The 26,116-nt window shown below is 38.3% G+C and overlaps 2 protein-coding genes across 7 annotated transcripts in view; both read right to left on the bottom strand.

Annotated features, from left to right (window-relative positions):
* Rnf13 (ring finger protein 13) overlaps window positions 1-26,116 on the bottom strand; it is a 114,733-nt gene that overhangs the window by 69,008 nt on the left and 19,609 nt on the right. For 4 of the 6 annotated variants that reach the window (XM_048793949.1, XM_048793946.1, XM_048793950.1 and 1 more), the window contains exons 2-4: window positions 19,318-19,444; window positions 15,634-15,714; window positions 551-676 (exon numbers count right to left, since the gene is read on the bottom strand). In XM_048793949.1, coding sequence (XP_048649906.1) covers window positions 551-676; window positions 15,634-15,714; window positions 19,318-19,431 — 321 coding nt within the window. In that variant the 5' untranslated portion in view covers window positions 19,432-19,444. Of the gene's footprint in view, window positions 1-550; window positions 677-15,633; window positions 15,715-19,317; window positions 19,446-25,564; window positions 25,614-26,116 lie in introns of those variants that run through there. The other 2 variants (XM_015486900.2, XM_048793948.1) reach the window with 2 other exon arrangements.
* On the bottom strand, window positions 11,888-14,580 carry LOC125613532 (ATP synthase F(0) complex subunit C1, mitochondrial-like). The gene has a single exon (XM_048793953.1). It carries the CDS (start codon window positions 12,403-12,405, stop codon window positions 12,025-12,027), a length of 381 nt encoding a protein of 126 aa, XP_048649910.1. The 5' UTR covers window positions 12,406-14,580; the 3' UTR covers window positions 11,888-12,024.

Here is a 26,116-nt window from a genome sequence, read left to right as displayed (position 1 = left end):
AAGTTCTACAGAGAACTTAGTTTCCCTATCTGAAACCCAGCTTTACCTACTTCAAGGAGACAAAACGTGGCACAAGGACAGCATTGACTTGTTACAAGAGAAACCTTACTGTCAGGGTCACCAAAGGAGAAAACAGGTGCTAGACTGATACTGGAAGGGCAAGGCCCAAAACTGCAGGAAGAAGTTCCATTCCTACATTAGATGAAGTTAGACTCACTACTAGATGCCCAACAAACACCTAAAAATTCTTAGAAGCACTAGGAGTAATTTATATCTAGTCAACTTGCTCCTAAATCTGTGAGTTACAAAACTTAAGGTGCCTCTCTTTCTGCACTCATTCCTATAACACTGGAGGGTGAGCTGTGCAGAAAGTGTGGAAGACTGAGGTGAGCCGGCCCCATCTCTCTGCCTTTACCACCTCCTTCTCATTTTCCTTATAGGCCTTGTTTCTTTTTTAATCTGGACAACTTTGTGTACTACCTTAAATCTTTTCTGAAATAAGGAATACTTAAATTAGCTAAACAAACAAATTTTTAAAAGAAAATAGTACCTTTATATCAAAATTACAATCAAGTCTTCTAATTAGCACGATGAAAGCGCCAGATGAATTGTCCTTTAGTGGTGGAGGTGCTATGGGCTCACAAGCATTCTCTGGTTTTGAGTTGATCAGAAAACCCTGAAAAAGAATTGCAACAGAGTCATCTTTCTTGTCCCACTCAAGGAAGCAAGCACTCACCTCTGCAGACTCCACTGCTTATGGGCCTGCTCTGCACAGGGTGGATATTACTGGCAGTTATGACTGCTCCCAGTCCCAGAACATTTAAAGGAGTATTTGTTGTAAACATGGAGTGTTTTAAAATAAACTGTCTTAGTACTAGAGTTAAAAACAAAAAAAAAATTACACATAAGAAAATCACCCAGGGGCTGGGGTTGTGGCTCAGCAGTAGAGCGCTCGCCTAGCATGTGCGAGGCCCTGGGTTCAATCCTCAGCACCACATAAATATGAATAAAATAAAGGTATTGTGTCCAACTACAGCTAAAAAAATTAAAATATTAAAGAAAAAAATGAAAATCACCCAGCAACAACCACTATTTTCCAACATATGACATTTCTAAATCAAACAAATCCTTTTTTAAAGTTAGCTTCCAATTTCCATTCATGATATCAAACAAGGAAAATGCACAATAAAATTTCTAGAAACGTATTCTATAGAAACACTAGCCTGAGTCTATAAAGGTATATGTAGGAAGATGTTCATTCCAAATTCTTTTAGCAGAAAAAGCTGGAAATCATGCACATCACAATGCAGCTATCTAAAAAAATTATAGTATACTCATCTAATAGAAAAATAATATAGCCATTGAAAACTGAGGAAAATCTACACATAGTAAACTGAAAAGATGTCTGCAAGATAATTATGAATTTAAAAAGAAAACAGCAGGTTGCTTTCCTAGAAATGCAGGATGATCTGACATCACAAAATGGAATATAAAATGTTATAAATTAATAGATTAAGATAGAAAAACCAAATGATTATCAACAGGTATAAAAATGAGTAAACACATTAAAAGATGATCAAATTCATTAAATTCATTTATAAGAATAAATTAGCAATGACAGCTATGACATGATGACTTAACCCTAGTTCTGCATGGCCGGGGCGCAGTGACCATGCCTGTAATCCAGCGGCTCAGGAGGCTGAGGCTGGAGGATCGTGAGTTCAAAGCCAGCCTCAGTAACTTAGCAAGGCCCGAAGCAACTTAGTGAGACACTGCCTGTAAATAAAATATTTTAATATTTTCAAAAGGGCTGGGGATGTGACTCAGTGGTTCAATCCCCAATACCAAAAAAAAAAGTTCTGCATGGTGCTTGAACTGATCATATCAACTAATTCACTGGATTTGTCAATTTCTCCTGCCCTAAGTTGCACTGTTTGGCTTGTCACAGGCAAAGCTTCTGTACATATTTCAGGAACAAAATGCATATGTCAGCCAGGCAGGTGGCACACACCTGTAATCCCAGCAACTCAAGAGGCTTAGACAAGACGGTCATGAGTTCAAAGCCAGCCTCAGCAATGGCGAGGCACTATGCAACTTAGTGAGACCTTGTCTCTAAATAAAATACAAAATAGGGTTGGGGATGTGGCTCAGTAGTTGAGTGCCCCCAACTCCTGGTACCAAAAAAAAGCATATGTCCTACATTTACTCATAGAATAGCTCCTCTTCTTGATCCCATCAAGCACTTGATTTTGCTTCTCCAGGAAACAGAACTGCAGACATCCTTCTAACAATGAATATTTGTTTTACTTTTGTTACATTTATTCTCTGCTTTCTTTTCTGTGTCTTTCTACACACACTAACTCAAATTACATAATACAGTAAATCTTTTTCAACATACCTATAATAGCAACTGAACTCAACCTATATATCACTTAGAAGCCATGAAGCCAGATGTGGTACCATGTACCTATAATACCAGCTACTCAGGAGGTTGAGGCAGAACCACTTGAGCCCAGGAATTCAAGGCCAGCCTGAGCAACACAGCAAAACCCTTTCCCCCTGACACTGCAAAAAGGAAAAAAAAAAAAAAAAAAGGACTATGGCCAAATTTCCCATGGCAGGTGATAATAACACCTTCATAAATGCCACCTAGCAACAGCAAAGTGAAAGATATCTCAGTTTCACAGCTGGTGAACTGTAGGGTACTAAAATGCACCTTAGAACCAGTGAAATAGGATACAGGCACATGAGAAGGCTCTGAGAGTGGAAATGGAAAAGAATGTTTACTTTTCAATCATTTTGAATCTATTGTTAAATCTATTTTGAGAAGCTTATATTATTTTAAAACTAAAGAACATTAATAAAAACAAACACATGAGCTAAAAATTCTGAAAATAATGATTTTGCCTTAAATTGACTTAAGTCTTGAAAAAAACAGGTCTTAGAGTATTAAATATTATCTTTCTTATTGATTATACTAAAACAAATAACTTCCTAAAATATTCCTATCCTCCCCTCGGATGTAAGTCATTAAAATCAAGTTTACATTTACTTTCTTTCATCCACAAAGTCTATCAGGCAGCATGAGAAACTTGGCCAATTAGAATATTGCAGCTGTAGCCAGGTGCACATGCTGTGTCACCCAGAGCCAAGCCCCGTCGTCGTCGTTAAGAGGAGTCTGCTCTGCAGTAAGAGTCCTTGTCACCTCTAGCATCAGCAGGGCACATTATGCTAATATGTAGTCACCCTAAGAAAATTGCCCGTGCCCAGGAGACTCCATGCCCAGCTTTCTTCTCTTGGCTGCTGTGACCCTCTGGTGACACACAGGTGCTGGATGGCAGCAGTATGTGCATACAAAAAGTGGAATCACAGACTTTGAAACTAGATCACAGGGTACCAATCTTTATAAAAACACTGCCAAGCAGTTTTTCAAAGTGGTTTGGGTTACCAAGTTTTAACTGCAATAGTAAAATAACTTAAACATAAAAATCATACTAAACATAATCTTGTTTTAATGCTTCAGAAGATATTTAGTTTAGGGTAAATGTAATGTAAATAATTACTTTTGTTGACAAGTTAAAATGGTTAAGAAGTCATAAAGAGATAACTCAAGTGATTTTCTAAAAGATGTTTCAGGCTGAACAGAGTCTCTGGATTCAGCACCAGTGAAGATGTTGGGAATGCCAAGAAGGAAACTGGCAGCAGGCCCCTGAGTGTACCTCTTGCAGTGAGAGTGTAAAGCACAAGTGGGAGGAGGCAAGAAAGGTGGTGAGGTGTCTGTGCGTACCTGAGAGCACAGTGATGGCCAATAGCAGGGGGCTGTGGACCACCTCACGCTGGCTGAGTGGGGGGGCCCTCCGCTCCATAACAACACCTCACCTAGAGTGTACCTGTGCAGCAACTATGAGGTAACTGCTACTATCATCCTTCCATGCACAGACAAGGAGACTTCTCAAAACAGTGATGGAATTAGCCAAAGTCTTATAAAGCAGCCATGCAACCTCAGAGCTCAAGCCCCAGACCCACGCTCCTGGCCACTCTGGGACACAGCCTCAAGGCCCTCCCCCACCAAAAAAAGAAAAAGCACACTCTGAATGAAGAACAAAATGTGCAACAAAGAATGGCTTTTATAAAGATAAACCAAGAGGTTATGAACTTTGATTCCAAAATTTTATATAAATACTTTAAGTCACAGTGATGTCAGTGGGACCTGTCATATATGTTTTATATTCAAACAGAGACCAAAAAGTTTCAAGTGATCAATCACACTTTGTAATCAGCTGTCTTTCCTAATGTGAGACAAATGAATTTATTTATATCAGCTTTCTGAAATGTTAAAAGTCCCCACTGTCTTTTTACTAATTCTTCATTTATTTTTTAGATCATTCTTCCAAAATCTACCGGTAACTTTCACACATGCAGCACATTTAACTCTTTTCCCTAGGCAGCTGGAGATCCATTTTTTTCTTATGCATTAAAACGTCCCTTCAGGGCGGGGTGTATCATTCAGTAGTAGAGCACATGCTTTGAATGCATAAGGGCCCCTGGGTTTGATTCCCTAACGAAAAGGAAAAGATTTTAAAAAAAAAACTTAAATTTTACTCAGATAATATTAAATTCCTTTAAATAAACTCCTTTTCTTCTGAACGCACTAGTCTCATTTTATGAGGTTAATGGATAAGAAAGAGTTCCTGACCAAGAAATTTAGGTGTTGGAAGCCATGTATAAATTACGAGTTTGTTTGAGCCAACATAAGGCAGGCAGGCTATGTTATGGGAACTACTGGGTGAAATCCCCCAGCTGGAGAAAGCCAGAATGTGCTGGTGCCTAGGTTCAAACGCAGATGTCTGGAGATGGGCATAACCTGCCCCAAACAACGTGTTTGCCCCATCTTTATCCTGTCTTCCTCAAGAAGTCTGCCACACTGAAACCTTTTAATGTATTTCCCCTTAAATAAAGCATTAGGGCCTTTTTTCCTTGTTCAGTTCCAGTTCCTAACAGGGCTGGAAGACCCACCAGGCGAGCCGCTTTTAAAACTATAATCTGCCTATCGTCTTTTGTTCTTTATTATTTTTCTGATCTTTTATCTTCCCAGTCAGTTCACACCTCCAAAAAAGAATCTGCTCTACCACGGTGCTGGTAACACTAGCATTTAAGGGTTAACAGATTATTAATTTTTAATTATTTTTAAAAAGCATAAACTGCGTGTGATACAATGGCAGAGAATGAGGCAATTCTAACTACAAAGGCAATCACCGAAAAAGTGGCATAGGACTTGTCCCTACACTTCATATTTCAGTTTGGTAACAAAAACTATTTAAGAGATTACACTCAGTTGATCTGGCCAATGCAAGTGACAGGAACCTCACACTTAAACCTGCTCTAGACGTTCTGTGTCAGTGCATGCATGCATCATAAAACTGACTTCAGTTTCTGGCAAACAATCACAGTTGTTTCAACAAATTTGACCAATGTTTCTACTATGCTATAATTCTCCCATCTTTTAGGACTGAAGGGAAAAACATTAGTGTATTACTTATTCCAAGCTCCATGCCCACTTGCAAATTTGATAGCCATATCTCCCATGTCTTTCTGCACATCACCGAGGAAAGCACTAAATAAGATGGAAATTTGAAGGTATACAATAATTTTTAAATTAAATTTTAACTGAATTAAAAGAAAAGATTTAGAAAAATCCTTTCACAAATACGACATTATATTTATGCTGTCTCAATATTACATCTCACTTTTTACACTCAGCTAGGATTCTCCCCAATAACTTCTTTGGGTTATATGTTCTACTTAATGAATTATAGTTTAAATTTTAATGAAAACGATTATAAAATATCATTTTTAAAAGCCATTAATAAACCAAGCATGGTGGTGCATGCCTATAGTCCCAGCTACTCGGGAGGCTGAAGTAGGAGGATTGCAAGATCAAGACCAACCTCAGCAATTTAGAGAGGCCCTGAGCAAGTTAGCAAAACCCTGGCACACAATGAAAAACAGAAAGGGCTGGGGGTTTTAGTTCAGTGGTAAAAAGCCCCTGGGTTCAACCCCCAGTGCCCTCCCATCAAAAAAACAGCTCATTAATACTACAAAAGTATTAAAAAGAAGCGGGCCTCATCAGCCTGAAACAACAAAACAAAATAAAACACAACCTAGCAAAATCTGCAGGACACAACTAAAATGTTACCTTGGGGAAACTTTTAGCACTAAGATAAGAGAAAAGACTTCAAATCAGACTTCATTAACTTTTGTCTAAAGAAACCAGGAAAAAAGAGGTCAAATTAAGCCTAAAATTAAAGTGAAGTGATAAATGACAGCCACTCTCTTCACACCAGTCCTTTGGATGTACATTATTGTGGACAAGTAGATGGCTTTAAAGGGTTGGGGAACTCGCCAGAGACATGGGCGTGGGAAGCCCAGCAGCTCCTGCCCAGGAGGAGCGCCTCACCTTGGCAAGGCAGCTCAACACCAGGGCCAGCCCAGGTCCCACCCTCCCAGCCCAGCCCTAACTCTGGCACTGTGCTCACATTCACTGCTCCTTAGTAAAAGCATACATCTCATTTAAATTATTAGTATTCTCTTCTACCTTCCTATCACCTCCCATGATACCTGCATGTGACAGCAAGTGGTGTGAAAGTCTGAGTAGGACTTACAGGAAATTTAGGTGACCTAAGGAAGCTGGCTAGCAAACACACTCGAGGTGCGGAACACACAACAGCTGCACACTCCCAACTCAGGCTCAGCAAACACCTCCAGCCTGACTTTAGAAAAGAAGTTTAGGCTCTGAGATGATAACTCTCCCAAGAACACTCAGCTGGTGAATGGTGATGCTGTCAAACCCTGAGCAAAACAGAATGATGTTCCTCTTGTCCAAAACTTGTCTTTCAAATTTAACTTAAATACAAAAAGAAAATGAAGTGAGATCGGTGAGACTGAAGATTTTCCTTTAATATTTGTTGCTACATGAAGCCAATGATGAAGATGATATCTGGGCTAAACAAACCCATTTGGAAAAGAAAAAAGTTCAAGCCACTTAAAATAAATTGCAAAGTACCAGTGGGAATTTGTAGCATAAAATTAAAGACAGTTTTATATGTACAGAACCAGTCAATATAATTTTTACTTTATTTCAAAACTTTTACCCAATCAACAGATAGTACTATAATTATTTATTAACTTTAGGAAAAAATTCCTTGTTTTATAAAGGATTCATTTTCAGATTTCATGACAAAGAAAATTCTCTTAGAATCTACTGTATGCCAAAGACCACAAGTAACATGTCTGTTGCAAAAGTTCAACTTAGCAGAGAAAAGAGCAGTCGGATGAAAGCTGTGCATTGAGTGAAGCAGTGACCCGCAGTCCTGAGCCGCTCAGTTTCTCTCCCTGCATGCCACCTCACTCCTGGCAGCCCTGCTGCTCAAGGCTGCTGACCTGCTCGGCTCTCACAAGACATAAAATAAGATGAGCAAGGAGAACAAAGGAAGCTGCTTTATCTCCAACCTACCTCTTACTGTCAGAAAACAAAATACAACCTGAAGATTTGGGGTTTTATCCTCAACTTTCTCCACAGAGGCCGTGAAGTCCAGCAGAAAACAGACAACATAATAGAGACTAAACACAGCAGAGGCCAAGCTCTCAGGCCCTAAATGTGATTTTCATGCTTATCAAATAACATTAATGAATACATTAGATAACAAATATATATTTAGAGATTTGGGTCATTTCCTACTTCATAACTTACTCCAAATAGGTCAACCTGTTTGGATTAATTTCAGTTTTATTTCCTCTTTTTACTTAAATATTCACTTATTAAAGTATTTATTGATCTTCTACTATAAGACAGACAGTGCAGGACGCACAGCCTAATGGCGTGAGGTAAAGACAGAGATCATGTTCTCAAAAAATCTGCGATTCATGCCAGACACTGTCCAGTCATCCCTTTGGATCATGGGGAGTTGGTTCCAGGACCCCATAAAGGTACTAAAATCTACAGATGGTCCAGTTTCTTATATAAATGGCATGGTATTTGCACAGAACCCACATGGCTTCCTAGTACTTTAAACCATCCCTAAATGTCTTGTAGCATCTAAGACAATGTGCTTGCTCTGTAAATAGTTGTCATTTGTATCGTTTAGGGAATAACAACAAGAAAAAAGTACATGCATGTTCAATATGGATGCAATTTTTAAAAAATGGTTTTGACCCGCAGTTCCTTGAAACCATAAATGCTGTGCCCACTGGTACCGAGGGCCAACAGCAGCAGGCATATGCAACATAAAGAACCCGCTTTTGTGAGAACCCCCAGGGTAACCTTTCCCTTCCTGGCTCCCCATTCACCAACTTACTAATTTGTAAATATTGAATATTGGTAAAATTGTTCTAATAGGAACATGAGAAAATGACCCAAGTTGGTGATCATTTTGAATGCACATCCTTCCAGTGTTTGATACAGTTGAAATTCAATTTTTATGAGATGAATCAGATATAAAGACAGCAAAACCAAAAATCTCCTTTTTATTGAAGCAGTATCATTACAACAGCGGAGGTTTATAGAAGAATATCTTGTTTCAAAGGATTAGGGGAGCCCATTCATTTGAAGCATTTTTATCATTAGGTAAACCATGACATGCAGATTACTGGAAAGAAGAGGAATTTATGCTACAGCTTCATGATGCTTGGGCAGCAGGTACACCTAGCCAGACACCAACATGCGATCCAAGAGCCTACGTGCTTATATGAAACTCAGGTACAATGCATAGGGTTCTCTATAACATTCTCAATATTTGATAGGTCAATTTAAAAAACCATGTAAGATGTTATAATTTGGCCAGAGTGAGCTTTTAATTAATGATTTAAAAATCATGAAGAGATATTCTACTTTCACAACTTCCATAACTAATTTTCGCCATAACTGGTCAAAATTGGTTTAAAAATAACCATTTATGGTCTCTGAAAGTTGTCCTAGGGCATACAGAAAATAAAGAAACATTTAATCATAAAATATAAGGAAACCTTCATGACATTGAGTTTGACAATGATTTCTTGGTAATTATAATAAAATTATAAGCAACAAAAACAACAAAAGAAAAAAATAGAGAAGATGGACTTCATGAAAATTAAAAGATTTAGAGAACTAAAGGACACTTTAACAGAGTAAAAAGGAAACCCACAGACTAGGAGTAATAATTTGCAATCACATCTTTGATAAGGGATTGCTACTCTTAATATGGAAAGAACTCCTATAAATCAACAACAAAAAGCCTGATTAAAAAGTGAACATAGGACTTGAACAGATATTTCTCCAAAGACATACAAATGGCCAAAAAGCACATGAAAAGGTACTCAACATCACGAATCATCTGGGAAATACAAATCAAAACCACCATGAGATACCACTCTATACCCATTAAGATGGATGCATTAAAAAACTGAGAAAAATAACAAATGTTAGCAAGGATATAAAGAAATAGGAACCCATGAATATTGTTGGTGGGAAGGTAAAATGGTGTAGCCCCCACGGAAAACAGTATAGGACTAACTCAAAAAAAAAAAAAAAAAATGCAGCAGCTGTGTTTAGAGATCTCGTGAACATGGAACAGGGTGAGAGCAAGGGAATTTTTCTTCTTGATTTTTCAAGGAAACAGAGAAAATACTTTAAGACCTCAGGGTGTAGAAGGATTATTAAAAACACAGAAAATGAAGACTATCAAAAAGGTGTCTGCATCAAAATTCCAGTTTGGGCATAACAAAAGGCAATCTAAGCACAGAGTGGAAAACTGAAACTTACAGCCAAAGGACCAAAGGGCTCTAGTCTGGATTTCTATAAATCAGTATTTTAACAACTGACAAGCCAATCCAAAAGTAAGTTAAAAAGAAGAATTTGAACAAGAAGAAACTGCTTGATCAATAATCCTATAGAACTGATGTGATTCTGCAATCTGTGTATGGGGTGAAGGTGGGAGTTCATAACCCACTTGAATCAAAGTGTGGAATATGATATGTCAAGAAATTTGTAATGTTTTGAACAACCCACAATAAAAAATTAAAATTAAAAAAATAAAAAAATAAAAAAATAATTAAAAAAAAATAATAATAATCCTATAGAAAGATGCTTCATCTCACTGTAATCCAGGAAATACCAAGTCAGAACAAGCTGCCATCTCACATCCACCATGTTAGCAAAAAGTCACTTCTGACAACACCAAGTCTTGGCAAGGACATAGCAAAACAGCAATACTTGAATTCAGTTTCCTTCAATGAAGGAAGGAAGGGGGAAGCCACAACCCCAAACTCCGAACCTCCTAGAATGTTTGATGGGGACTCTTGGCGATGAGCTCCCTGTGAGGGTCTCAGAAAGGGGACCACACCATGCAATTTCTCTTCGTCAGCTCTCTTCTCATTTCTGAGACTTTGGGGAAAATACTGATGCCCTTTTGATCTGAGGCACAACCACAGGTGGCTGCAAAAAAAAAAAAAAAATCACAGAAATAGAAATGCTCCACAGTTCCAGCTGCTGTTCTGAAAGAAAGCTACTGTCTTCAGAAACACCAGCTCAGGAGCGGTTTGTTCCTACACTGTGAAAGGCTTCACACAGGCCCAAAGGGTTTCGGAGGATGGTAGAAGCCCTGGGCCAGACTAATTTGGCCCAATGAGAGGGGGAGCTGGAACAGCACCTAGGAGTGTCTACATAGGATGCTGACACAGTTCTATGTACACCTGCTGTGATTTGTAAGATGTTAAGTCCCTGGCAAAAGGAATTGGAGAAGAGAATGAAGATGAAGGGTTTTCAAACACGGCTCTAATACAAGAAAGTACGAGCCTCCAAAACAGAATTCTCAAAAACGTAAGATTCTCCCAGAGACTTATTTTTATCCATATACCAAAACCTGCTACCTCCCTGCAGCTCCTTTATATTCACATGGATTAAAGCACTTCAGCCTGGAAATAGAAAACATAGATTTCTGACAATTTTTTAAAGAGTAGCAGTCATGTCCTCATATGGGCCTTAACCAAATAGACCAGCAATATTATAAACTAGTTAAGAATCCGATTCACTTGCTTTTTAAAAATTCTAATCTAGCCTACTAAAAAATAGAATTCTAAAAATCTAGAAGGTAAAGGGTAAGAATAAAACTAATAACTGCCTTCTTACTAATCCAACTACTAGAGAGAGAACTAAGAATTGAGGGTAGTTAGGGGGAAATTAAAATTTTATACTTATACTAGTAAATGACACTGTTTAATATATTTAAAATATTATTTTACCAAGAAAAAGAACTAGTATTTTCCAAAAATAACTCTTTTATAGCACAGAATAAGCTGTCCAAATAAATTATAAACTGATTGATTTCATTAATGACATACGTTGCAAAGTCTAATAAAAAGTTATCTAGAAAAGATATTTTTATATAAGAAACTAAAATATAAAACTGAGAACAGCCCTTTCCTAACTAAAAATATAAAATATTTTTTAAACTAAAGGTCTATAACACTGGCATGGCATATCTTAATCCATGAAAAGATTCACATTTTTGCATTGAAGCTCAAATTAGCTAAAAATGTCCTTGGCTTTCTGATTCTCTTGCATCATTTTTTAAAAAAATACAGGGTAGAAAAAAGAGAAAATACAGGGGAAGACAGAGAGGGCCTCTGAATATTATTAACTTAATGTTGGAACATATATGAATGAACTGCAAACACAGAAATCAACTGATATGAGCTATATGACCAATGCTTATGTCTTCCAGATTATTCTGATGGAATCCAGTGACATAAAGACCTACAGAACATGGAAAACTAAGACCAACAGTAATTACCCCATCTAAACTCTCTGGGAAAAGTTTAAAAGGTATTCCTAACCTGTCTCTCTCTCTCTCTCTTTTTTTTTTTTTTAGAGAGAAATGTGGTTTAATGGTACAGCTCAGCACACTCCAGCACCAGTGGAGGTGAAGCAGCAGGGACGTGTGGGTGATCCCACAGAGCCTCACATGGCAAAGAGGATGAGGAAGGTGACCATCAAACAGAAGAGCCCCATGGCCTCAGACAGGGCAAAGCCAGAATGGCATAGGAGAAGAGCTGTTGCTTGAGAGACGGGTTCCTGGCATAGCCAATGATCAAACTGCCAAACACAGTTCCAATGCCAGCCCCTGATCTGGCTACACCAACTGTGGCAGCCCCGGCACCAATGAACTTGGCTGCTGTGTCAATGTCCCGGGAGACAACACTGGTCTGGAACTCCCGTCTGGCCACCTGGAGTGGAGAGCTGCTGCTGTAGGAAGGCTGTTTAGATGAGTTCTCTAGTCTACTCAGGAAGGAGGCAGACACAGGCCTGATCATACCCCTGGTACTAAAGTGGATCAGAGCCAGAGAAATGAGCAGTGCCCTGGTGGTCTGCATTTTTTTAGTCTCTCTGCTTTAGCCCTTGGTCCCAGTGCTCAGCTCCCTACCCACGTGTCCTGGGGACTCACCTGTCTCCTAATAACCACAATGCATTTTTAAATTAACTTGGTTATATTTTTAACTTATTGGTTTTACAGACATTATGCCATAGTGAGCCACCCCACTTTGGTATCATCAAGTGCTCCTTGTAAACAATGAGAAGGTTGGTGTTTTTCATCCTGATTCTGAACAATGGTAAAGCCAATCGTGCAACCACAGACGCTTTCCATAAGAATTCAATGATTTGGGCTGGGGTTAAGGCTCAGAAGTAGAGTGCTCACCCTGGGTTCAATCCTCAGCATCACATAAAAATAAAAAATTAAATAAAGATATTGTGTCCAACAAAAAAAAATAAATATTTTTTAAAAAAGAATTCAATGATTTATTTGAACATCCTCTCTTTACTGTTCCCATATTTCACTTCTGGGTTTACCCTACATTGTCACAGTGCAAAAAATCAGATACTTAATGTTCTTTTTTTCTTAGGCAATAAATAAACAAAATTATTTGTTTACATTTCAAACTATTTCTGAAATGTAAACTGACTTGACAGTAACACAGAAATAGAGGAGCACCAAGAAGACTATGGTTATCAAGAATTAATGAAACTCTTTTAAAACAAATTCACTAAGCACAAAGGCTTTTCAGTGAGAAGGACAGTCCGAAAGAAAGGCTGCCAGCTCACATAGTTAGTAATCAGAGAAATGCAAATTGAGACAAGATTATACTTTTTGCCCATCAGATTGGCAAAAGTCAAGACACCGATAATTATCAGTGATGGCAAGAGTACAGAGATGGGTGTTCTCGACACTGTTAATTGAAAAGAATCAGAACAGCCTTTAGAAAAGTAGTTTGATAGTATCTATGAAAACTTTAAATGTATGTGCCCATTCTTCTTTCAGACATCTATTCTACAGAAATAACTGGACTTCAGACAAGGAACCAACGTATCTGTTAATAGGAAACGACTAATAAACCACAATCATTCATAAGATAGAATACCATGCAGTGCTTAACAGGAACTTGCCAGATTTACAGGTGCTGCTTGATAAGCTAAGAGGTACAGGGATTAAATTGCAGTGCAGTGAAGCCGGCCATGAATTACTTGAGTGTCTTCTCTCAGTATGGCAGCCAGGAAGATTTTAGGTTTAACCTTGAGAACTATCTGTGGCTCTTCCATGCCATATATTGCCCAAGGCTCATGACCTTTACCTCCACTCTACTAGGAAGATCCCTCAAATTAACTCCGGAGAAGAGCATAACCCATTGGGAACTGGACAGTTGACCTTCAACCTTTTTTGGTGAAGAACATTCTAAGGAATGACTTTGATGTTCCCCAATGGAAATAAAGTAAGCACAGGCTCCATTTTGTCTTTTTAGTATATAAGCTCAATCCCATATGATTAGCTTGCCCGTCCTTGCCCCCGCTTTTTGAAATTATTTTCTGTGTCCTGTGGATTCTTCCTCCACCTATTTTTCTTAGCTTTTATTTCACAGCCAGCCCATTCCACCAGGGGAAACCTCATTCCCATCACCTGCTTAGGACATAGGCAGGATTGCAGAGTAGCTATTATAATAAATGTCTGTCATTAATGGTTCCCCAAATATTCTGAACCCCTCTTCTGACACCCTGATTCTCACCTTCCCTAAGTAGTATAAACAAACATAAACAAACCAAAAAAGAATACCATATTTCCCAGCCTTCCCCAAAGGTAGGTATTTCTCCAAAGTATGTGGCTAGTAATTACATGGCCTAGAGTTTGTCAATTAGAAAAATCCAGGTATTACGTTTGGAAGTGATCATGTGAGAAAACAGTCAGGCAAAGGTTATTTTTTTGGTTAGCTTAATGACAGCAGAGGCATAATGTTTGGGGATAAAACTGAAGAAGTTTTCTGATGAGAGAAAAGGTGGTAGGATAGTCCAGTGGCTACAGGATCCTTTGTGAAGCCAGTTCTACAAGGTGGTTGTCAGCGTATTCCTGAAACTATCTGGAAACTGTTTTCCAGGCTGTGATTCTCTAAACATCATTACCCTTTATAGATCATTTTCTGGATAAAACTAGCTAAAATGGATTCTATTACAAGAATTAAGAAAGCTTTTATATACACAAAGGATAACCATTTTTTTATCTTTATATGCTCAAAAAATTATGAACAAAAAATACCTGAAAAGCATCACATACTCAGAGAGGTCTGAAGGTCCATAAGTCACTGATAAAATCTACTGCCAACAAGGAAATGCAACTGGTGTACACAGGTGGAAAGCATAACAGAAGGCTCTTCCATTTCTTTTGTATACTTTTTTTACAATAAGATATCATTATATAATGTCAGGAATCTTTTCTTAATTTAAAATCTTAAAAAAAAAAAAAAAAAAAAAGCTAGAAGCCAATATGCCCAGCAAGGCGCTGGGTTCGATCCTCAGCTCCACATAAAAATAAATAAATAAAATAAAGGTATTGTGTCCAACTACAACTAAAAACAACAAAAAAAATTTTTTTAGACATGCATGCCATAAGTGAAGCAATTCTATATTTTAAAATGTACACTATAGAAATTAGTGAATGAATACACAAGGATGAAAACATTCGTTGTCAGTAACAAATGGATAACCCAAATATCTACTATGAAAAATTAAACAAAACAAAGTTCAAATCCACTGTATTTAATGATAAAACCATTAAGCCATTAATAATAATAATAACAACAATAACAATAATAATAATAATAAATAATATAATTGAATACCTTTACTTGTCAGAATAAAAAAAAAATGACCTCGGCATACAAATTAAGGGAAGAAGGCAGGTTATAAAGTAGCAAGTTTCTAGTGGTGTTGGATAATATTGTGCAAGCATTGACGTAAATACATGAACACACACATACATCTACATATACATATACACAGAAAATATCCTAGAAAACAGATCTGAGATATTATATACTAAATGGTAACAGTAGTGCTGACTACTACAACCACAAGAGAGCTTCACTTTCTTCCTCATGCCTTTCTTGGTGTGTGTGCACTGGGACTGAATCCCAGGCCTCTCTCATCCTTGTGAACAGCTTTTACTCTTTACAAACAACCACTCATGGTTTTTATGATGTTTTGATTCTTTAATGAAAGAACAACAGAAATATCCTTATTCGATACCTTGTGCCTTTATGACATTACTGTTTTCTTACCTTTAAGCCTTCAGCTGGAAGTCTATAACCAAATCTTGCTGGAAGATCATCAAATGTCTGAGATGCATTTTCCAAATTATACTAAATATAAAATTAAAAATAAAAATAATGAGGTTAAAGCCAATTTATACGTAACATTAAAAAGTTTATGATAAAGTGTCACTTCCACAATTCTGATTATTGCTGCTTATCACAATAAAATCAAATGTGACAATGTGCATCTACTAAAACAGCAAAGAATATATACAACTTAAGTACGACTGTTAAAATCTGATTCTGACTTCATATATTATTATCAAACAGCAACAATGACCCTGTCACATTAAACAAGCTACAGTTTTCTGAGCTTTTCTCACTGATAATTCCCTAGCAAGGAATTTTCTAGACAGAACACTTTTCAGCAAGAGAGCTCCATTTTATTTTTCTGTGTTATAAGGGTCTGATTGAACAAAAGACTCTATCTATGAAAGATGACTCTTCCCCAGTGAAAGGAGGGGAAATCATACTTTTAAGGACTTGTTGATTTTGATGTAAGCTGAACATTTTTATCCAGTGAGTGGAACAGTGGAAGGATGGAACGCAATGAAATGTACACACAGAAAAGCTGAAAGTACTCAGGCTTCTTCAAAACTTGCCCCTTCCATACAGATATTCAGTACTGTACAATATATACCAATACAATAAATATTATTGGTAAATGCAATATTTATCAATCATCCACTAACAAATAAAACTGTTCTTTTAGAAGACCGTAGTAATGATACAATTGTGAGATGAAATACTCATAGTAAAGGTTTGCTTGGTCCTCCCATCCTTCTGTTATGGTCAGTGTTATGAAACACTCTTGCTTTATTTCAAGAAACTTTGTTTTGAAACTTTGTTTCAAAAGTTGCTTATTCACTCTGCACATTTAGTTTCCTCTTCCTTATTTCTGTTATTCTCAGTATTTACTGTAGAGTGAACATCACTGAAGGAGGCAGCAGACTCATCTCACAATGACATCACTCCTGCTGTCTTCTGAAAGCATTATTATTTCACCAGCATCTCTCTCCTTCCCCAGTACTAAAAGTAAAGCACCTTTTGTTTTACTAGCCTTGTTCAGGGTAAGAACACTTCTTTAAAACAATGTGATCTTGTTACCACCCACTGGGTGCACTCTGCTGTTCAGCGTGCTGACCTCACAACCATCAAGGAGCCAACCCTCTGACAAATGGAACCACAAGGCAGACTGGGGTGGACCAAAATCCAGTAGTTGGACTCCATGAAACAAAGAGTAAAATGCGATGGATACAACTTCTCAGTAAGAACATGGATGAAACTCAAAGGTAACAAGCCACTTGTGGCCTCTGGGCCTCAAGATATTTGGTGTCGATCTGGTCATCGCTAGACTCGGCTAGCTCTGCCAAGTCTAAATTTCCATTTTCCTAGATGGAAATTCACATAATCAATAACATCACATTTCTTCAGGAGTCAAAGGAAAGAGAAATAATGAGATTAGAGACAAAACAGTCATCTAAAAGAAGCAAGGAGCAAATGCTATTAAAAGAAAATACAATAGCAGTAAATCCCCAAGGTTCTTAATCAGTTCAGACATTTACTCAAGCCCTCTTGTGTAATGAGCAGGCACCAGGAGCACAGCGCTTAGTGAGCCACAGTCTGCCTCCCAGGTCCTCAGGTCTCGGGGCTTATGAAATAGTCAGCAAAGCACCAGAGAGGCATCTCCATTGCCCCTCAGAACTCTCAACTAGTTCACAAGTATGTTGACAGCCAAGAGGGAAACTTCAATGGACAAAAAGAAAAGGAAAACCAAGGAACTGGGCAGACAAACAGCACAAATCAACTGACACCTCTACAAAGCAGCACCCAGTTCTGGTCCAGATGGAACTAGAATCAACATGCAGTCCAACTACTCAGCTCGGTACTGGCCAACTCAGACTTCAGGGATGCTCAGGCTCAACTGAAAGGAAAACCTACCTCCTACCTCACTCCTCACCTTGCCTCTCAGTGCCTGCTCTTCCCAGCCATAGGCTTTCCAGCCAGCTCCCTTTCCAGTGGTCTCTGCAGCATGCCCCTCAGTGCCAGCAGAGACAGATGCCCGCGGTGCCCCTGCTGGATGGCATCACATAACATACCCCACGCCTGCATGCCTGAGGCACAGGAAACAAGCCAGCAAGGAGGACTGATGCCCCTCTGTACTGTGCCTTTTTTTCTGTCTCTGTATGAATACCCACAGCTCCAGTAGTCTCATATCTTCTTGAGGATGAGAGTGAAGGACAATCAGAATAATTACAATGAAGATAATAAATGATATACAAGACATTTACCAGGTGTGGATACCACTCTAGTAGTTAACGCATTTAATTATCATAACACTCCAGTTTTTTAAAAAGAAAATGGAGGCATCTACATTGGCAAAGTAATTTGATCAAAGTCACACAGCTGGTTGGAGTCATGGAGCAGTCCACTAAAAATCATTTAACTACCAGAGAGCTGGAGCACAAGATAAGAACCCATCTCAGACACAAAGAAAGGAAGGAAGGAGTGATGGGCACCAAAAGTAACAGACGGACAAAAAGGAAGACCTCAAAGATGAGAAGGGAGACAAGAAAAACTCATTCCCTGATCAGTCCATAAATCCCCTACTCATTTCAAAAAGCATTCCAACAATATTCCAAGGCCTTTGGGGACCAGTTTAGAGGAGAGATTTGAATAACAATGGACTCAGTCCTTAAAGATTCTATTTCTACTCGACCTACACTCCACCTCTACTCCACCTACTCCAGACTACACCAGCAGGAGGAAAAAAAACTAATCCACCAGTTCTCTGGTAAAGAAAGTGACAGGGACTGAGGATCTCACATGGTCCACACTAAAGCTGCTCTGCCTTCGAAAACCAGCCTGGCTCACCCAAGTTCTACAAAGATCCTGGAATTTTCCTGAAGTGCTTTTTATATGCAGAAGCACAGCTGAGGACCACACCAAGCTTTAGTCAGCAACAATTCTGGTCCTTCTATCCCTTATCCAGTATCATTAAGTAAACAGCATCAAGAAAGTAAAAACAATAAATCCTTAGCAAAGACCTGGTGTATAGGACCATCTACCCCCCACCCCCACCCCACAGAGTTAATTCCTCTTTCCCTACCTTCACAAAATGAGAAATAGGAAATACAAGTACTTCCCATACAGAAGAGAGTAAGACGTGGCTGAGAGAATGACCAAGGTCTAGAGAGCAATCACTCTCTTTCTCCATTCACCATCAAAGAAAGGAGCCTTCTGCTGCTCTTCTGACTCGTTAAGGCTAACCTTAAATTGAAATTTTCTGTGTCTTGTAGTATTTCTTAAAATATCATTATCGCTGCAGATGCTATTGACATCTCACAGTCATTAAATATGCTAGGTACCAAGAAAAACAGCAGGATTCCACCTGAATACACAAGCATGCAGGCAGGTATGCACAGGCACCTACCACACACACATCAGGAGCGGTAGCACCTATCAGGTAATGTGCATGAGGTCTCGCATCAGGTGTTAAACAATACAAAATGAAGACATGCCCCATTTTCAAGTACCTGTCCTTTGGGCAAGTCTGTAGGTACATATCTTCATAATATTCTGTCATTCAAGACTCTCATAAAGCCTTTCTTTAAGGAATGCTCAGACATGAATAAATTTTCCTTTACTTACAGCTAAAATGTCCGCCTCTACAGGCAGCAGGTTTAAGAAGGCAAAGAGCTGGACGGTCAAGAGGGTGTAGACTTGTGTAGCCGACAGCATGAGCATCCCTATGGAGAGCAGCATCGTGTCAAATCACCTGGAAGACAAGGACACAACCATCAGAGTTGGTGCCAGTTCCATGAGAACAGTCATATGCCATTGAATTCCTAATGTTCAAAAATATCCACTCTAATTACAAACGTGTTAGCTGACATTAAAATGAAAACACATTCCAGAAGCATAAGAATCCATATCATAAGCTTATCCATAAGCATAACCAGCACCTGCATGACTCACGGTGTGTCATGCACAAAGCAAACTTCCTCCCACAGTGCCGGGTCTACTAATCTAATTTTAAGAAAAACTAAATTACAATCCAAATTATGGTTTAAAACACACAGAAGAAAAATTCTAGCCAGTGCAATCAGGCAAGAGAATAAAATAAAAGTGTAAAAAATAGGAAAGAAAGAAGTCAAAATTATCACTGCTTGCAGAAAATATGATTCTATTCTTAGAAGATCCAAAAAAAAAAATCCACCAAAAGACTGCTAATGCTAATAAACAAATTTGGTGAAGTAGCAGGTTAGGAAATCAACATACAAAAAGCTTTCCTACATACCAACAATGAATCTGCTAAGGAAGAAATCAGGAAAACTATTCCACTAACAATAGCCTTGAAAGAAAGAAAGAAAGAAAGAAAAAACTAGGAATAAATCTAACCAAGGAGGTGAAAGACCACTACAATGATAACTATAGAACACTGAAAAAAGAAACTGAAGACACAAAAGAAGGAAACCCTACCCCCACCCCATGTTCATGGATAGGCAGAATTAATATTATTAAAACGGCCATGCTACCAAAAACAATATAGAGATTCAATGCAACATCCATCAAAGTACCAAAGACATTCTTCACAGTACTAGAAAAAAACAGTCCTAAAATTCATTTGGAAGAATAAAAGACCCAGAAAAGCCAAAGCAATTCTAAGTCAAAAAAGAATGCTGGAGATACCACAATTCCTGCCTTTAAATTATACTGCAAAGCATTAGTAACAAAACTGCATGGTACTGGCATAAAAACAGACCAATGGCACAGAATAGAAAGACACAGAGACAAAACCACACAGATGCAATAATCTAATCCTTGACAAAGTGCCCAAAACATACAATGGAGAAAAGATAGACTTTTTAACAAATGGTGCTGGGACAACTGGTTATCCATTTGTAGAAGAATGAGACTTGATCCTTATCTCTTACCCTGCACAAAAATCAACTCAAAACGGATCAAAGACATCAGAATCAGACCAGAAATTATGCAACTCCTAGAAGTAAATGTATGAGCAACACTCCGATATATAGGCACACGCAATGACTTTCTCAATAGGCCCCACAAAGCTCAGGAAATAATACTAAGAATTAATAAGGAGGATGGCATCAAATCAAAAAGCTTCTGCACAGCAAAAGAAACTATTAGAAATATAAAGAGAGAACCCACAGAATGGGAGAAAATCTTCACTACCCACTCTTCTGACAGAGAATTAATATCTAAAATATACAAAGAACTAAAAAAATCTTACCACCAAAAACCCCAATTAATAAATGGGCAGATGAATTAAGGAGACACTTCTCAAAAGAAGAAATACAAATGGTCAACAGTCAGAATGGCCGTCATCAGATATACAAACAATAATAAATGCTGGAAAGGATGTAGAGGAAAAGGACGAGCTTTATACTCTTGGTGGGATTATAAATTATTACAACCACTATGTAAATCAGCATGGAGTTTCCTCAAAAGATTAGGCATGGAACCCCCATATGACCCAGCCATAGCACTTCTCAATTTTTATCTTAATGAATTAAAGTCATCACACTACAGAGACATGTATGCCCTCATTTATAAGCAGCACTATTGACAACAGCCAAACTATGGAACCAGCCTAGGTGTCCATCAATGGATGAATGGATCAAGAAAAGGTGGTATATATACACAATGAAGTCTTACTCAACCATAAAGAAAAATAAAATTACATCATTAGCAGGAAAATAGATGGAACTTAAAACCAATATGTTAAGAAAAATAAGCCAAACTCAGAAGGTCAAGTATGCTATGTTTTCTCTTATATGTGCAATCTAGAGAGGAAAAAGGAAAAGAAAGATGGGGCAGATCTCATGAAAATTGAAGGGAGATCAGTAAGGGAAGGGAGGTGGGGGAGTGGGGGGGAGTGATACTGGCCAAATTATATTTTATGCATGTATAAAATATATTTGTAATAACAAATCCCATCACTATGTACAATTATAATGCACCAATTTAAAAATGTGTAAAGAGGGGGAAAAAACAGAGAACATTTGTCTTAATTTTTTTAATTTGGGGGGCTGGGGATGCAGCTCAGTGGTAGAGCATTTGCCTATAATGTGTGATTAATCCCCAGTACCACAGAGAAATAAATAAACTAGATTAAACTTTTTTTTAGAAAACAACTGATGAAATTTTAAATGTTCTACAATTTTTAGGAATTTTAGTCTCAGCTCAAGGCAAATTTACTTTTTATTTACTCCTGTATGTTGTACCCACATTAAAGAATACAAAAAAAAATCTGCTTATTATAAAGTATATATTGAACATCTCAAATCCAATATCCAATATCTTCAAAATTGGAAACTTTGAACAGCAACATGCTCAGAGTGTTTCAGATTTTGGAGCATTTCCAATTTCTGATTTTCAACTGGTAAAGTCGATAAAATCCAAAAACTCCTAAGTCTGAAACACCTCTGGGCTCCAGCACTTTGGATCAGAGGTACCCAACCTTAACAGCCTCTGTTCTTTCCCTCCTAACACTCTGCCCCACAAATCCAAATGGCAACAGTGCAGCTACATTCTCCCCCTCCCCCCACCCCGCCCAATCACACCCAGGTCCCCACCTGGGTCCCTTTCTATCTTACAGCAAAAAGATAAGGTGAAAGGGCTACATGCTGGCCAAGTGAATGTTAAACCCTCACTGGCCTCAATTGATGCACAGCATGCTTTCAAATAAGTGAGAAAAAAAAATCTGTAAAAATGAGAGGCTTTCTCATGGATTATTTCATTAAATGCCCCCAACTCATGACATCAATTCTGATGATGATTATTGTTGACAACTGCTGTGGGTTTAGCAGCAACCAGACAGACTCAATTTCTAAAGTTTTACTCACATAATGGGAGGGAAATACCGAGAATGATTTTCAAGCTATCATCTTACAAAGCCATTAATATCACAGATGAAAACATATTCAAGTATTGTTCCACAGAGACAGAAAAGAGATTTGTGGCTGACGGGGGAAGAGGAGAGGGGTTTGAGGGAGGTGGGGACAGCTAGGTATGAAGATCGGCTGCTGGATGGCTGCAGGTTTGAGGGGCAGATGATGAAAATATTCTAAAGCTAGGATGTGATGGTGGTAGCACAACTCCAAACCTGTTCTGAAGATCACTGCAGGGTAGACTCTAGGAGTGGGTGGATTCTACAGGGTGTGAGTTGTTACAAGAATACTGTTTATAAAACATTATTTTGTTGACATTAGTATTTTAGAGAAAATACATTGATAACATTCTACTATGCAGAAACTAGTTACCACTATAGGCCTGAGAGTCCAGCCTTAGAAACACCTATTTGCAAGATTTTCCTTTGGCTGGCATTTATGAATTTAGGTTTTCAGATGGTTCCCACCATTTTCTATTAATAAGAGTTTAATGTAATTAAACTTTGCAGACAATGTGGTTCAGGCTGAACACCTGCTTTACTTCTGGAGTCTGGACTCCTGGCACTCATTAGGCAGAGGGTGTACACATCCACAGTCCACAGGATAAACCCCAGCACTAAGATCCTAACCAGCTGCCTCAGTGGACACCTCACATGTGTGCCACACTTAGTGCTGAAGACTGGTCACCCCTTGGTTCCTCTAGACCTTGCCCACTGTGTCTTCTCCCTTTGCTGATTCTGCTGTAATAAATTACAGCCAGGAGGACACATGGGCTAGTCCTATAGATCCCTGGAGTGAAGCACTGAAAAGGACAATTTCTGGCCAGAAATCATAGAAACAGACAAATCCTCACAAAACAAGGAATGATTGCCATTAAATTTTACTAAGAAGAAAAAACATGTACCCTGTTGACTGGTGCCCTATTTGGGAAAATGAATCTGAATAAGAACTATGACTTTCCTTCTAAAGTTCCAGAATTTCCAGGAACCTCTGAGGTTAAGAGAGGGAGCAGAATATGGAGAGAAAATAATTCTAAAGACAATAGACACAGGACCAATAACAACCAAAGCAGCGAACACCTGTCACTCCCCATGTGGCATGTGAGGTATGTCTTAAGTTAGCTGATACCCACAACTCCAGAGGCGCCATCTCAGATGAGGAAAACGCAGACACTGATTTTGCCCAAGATAAGCAACAAATAGTCGCAGAGCCAGAACTCACACCTCACAGTTGTCTCTCAAGTGCACATCCTAGGCCCACCTAACAGCACAACACCAGGGCCAATGCCCCAGCCTGCAGCCACTCAAGACTCTTCCAGCAAGGGCCACAGCACAACAGTCTCAGGATGTCTCCTTCCTCGACACTGCACATACATGAGTGTGAGAGAGAGAATGTGTGTGTGTAACGATATGCAGTGTGCTTTGGTTATACTTTTAGGTTCACTATCTTCTTAAAATTAATATTCTGGAATTTGGATTTTACAGTCTATTTACAAAACTAATTCTTGTTTATTGTAGCAATTTGTGGAAAAAAGTAAAGTCACCCAGTCTTCATATAAGGAAGAACCAACGACTACACTTTGATGTATGTGTGATTCTCCAGACTTCAGCTGTGAGTACATTCAGATATATATTTAGCTGAACATATTCTCTTGCTGGGGAGACACGGTACATATTCTCTTGCTAACTACATTCTCTTCACTTACTGCATTGTATTTTCCTAATTCATTAACTATATTTGAAGAAGCTTTAAATTTTAAACCTTGTACCACAACATCCCATCAAGGACCACTCCAGACAGCTGTCCATAAGACCCTCTGAGCTTCCATTCCTTTTGAACACTATATTTTCCTTACCTTATTTCATATATTGGGTTTCCATATGTGATGAGTTGATACAAAGTGAGAATTACGGACTGGAAAAAGGATGCATGATGGCTACATCCCTTATGAATGTTCCATAGTGGACAGAATGGGGAACCCTATTGTTGGATGTTTCATTTAACTATTATAAATTCCATAATAAATATTCTTTTAGTAAATACAACAACAAATATTCAATCAACAAAGATATGTTCAACATCTCTAGCAATTAGAGAAATGTAAATTAAAACTACACTAACATTTCATCTCACTCCAGTCATAATGGAAATTATGAAGAATTCAAGCAAGGGTGGGGATTGTAGCTCAGTAGACCATATGTCTAGCATGTATGAAGCACTAGGTTTGACCCTCAGCACCACATAAAAATAAATACATAGAGGTATTGTGTCCATCTACAACTAAAAAGATACTTTTTTAAAAAAGAATGAAATTATGGCATTTACAGGTAAATGGAGCTGGAGATATCATGCTAAGCAAAATAAGCCAATTCCAAAGAACCAAAGACCGAAAGTTTCTCTGATATGCAGATGCTAATTCACAATAAAGAGGGTGGGACTAGGGAAGAATAGAGGTACTCTGGATTAGACAAAAGGAAGTGAAGGGAGAGGAAAGGGTATGGAGATAGGAAGGATAGTAGAATGAATCAGGTATTATTATCCTATGTGTATATGTGATTACAAACGGTGTGATTCTACATCATATACAACCAGAAGAATCAGAAGTTATACTCAATTTATTTATGATGTGTCAAAATGCATTCTACATTCCAATTAGAACAAATTTTAAAAATTCTTATAGTTAAAGAACCTATGGGTACACCCTTAGGTTTTGTTTTGTTGTTTGTTTTTATTAAAGCCATAGAATTGGCTGATACTATAATAAATGCACTAAGAAATATGGGATCTAGGGGGTGGGGTTGTGGCTCAGTGGTATAACACTCATCTAGCACAGGTGAGGCACTGGGTTTGATCCTCACCACCCCATAAAGATAAATAAATAAAGATATTGTGTCCATCTACAACTAAAAAATATTTTACAAAAAATAGAAAAAAAAAAAGAAAAAGAAATACAGGATCTAGTCAGACACAGTGGCACACACCTGTAATCCCAGAAACTTGGGAGGCTGAGGCAAGAGGATCACAAGTACAAGGCCAGCCTGGGCAACTTAGTGGACCCTATCACAAAAATACATAAAAAGAAATAATATCAGATAGATCAGGGTCTATGTACCAGCACTGTTACATACAATAGTAATACAGTATAATTTGAAGGCAAAATGTTTTAATTAAATAAACTGTTTCATCTTTAAAAGGAGAACAGGACCTAAAAGACGCTCTGTAGAATAAATACAGTTATACACAGAAAGGGCTTACCATGACAGTGAAGTATAGAAGGGAAAGACTTTAGATAGCAGATGACCCAGGAAATCCAGGAGAAGAACTAGAGCTGACAGGCAGACACGCTGCAGGAACATGGAGCTCAAGAGGGTGCTTCCAGAGACCAAGCCTACCTGTTAACTCTCAGCATGCCTTTCTTAGGAACAGCTCACACAAGGCCGTTACCCGCTCTGGTTTAAAAAGGTATGTTACCCTGTGGACTAACAACTTGTTATTCTCAGTGTTACTCTTCATTTTCAGGGCTGAAGAATGTG

Source organism: Marmota marmota, unplaced genomic scaffold (genome assembly GCF_001458135.2).
Source record: "Marmota marmota marmota unplaced genomic scaffold, marMar, whole genome shotgun sequence".
Taxonomy (NCBI): Eukaryota; Metazoa; Chordata; class Mammalia; order Rodentia; family Sciuridae; genus Marmota; species Marmota marmota.
The sequence above is the reverse complement of the archived record's forward strand: the minus strand, read 5'-3'. Positions and strand labels throughout refer to the sequence as shown.

What these genes read in the sequence shown, in the direction of transcription:
- LOC125613532 (XM_048793953.1), bottom strand. Translation starts at nt 12,405, where the DNA reads ATGCAGACCACCAGGGCACTGCTCATTTCTCTGGCTCTGATCCACTTT.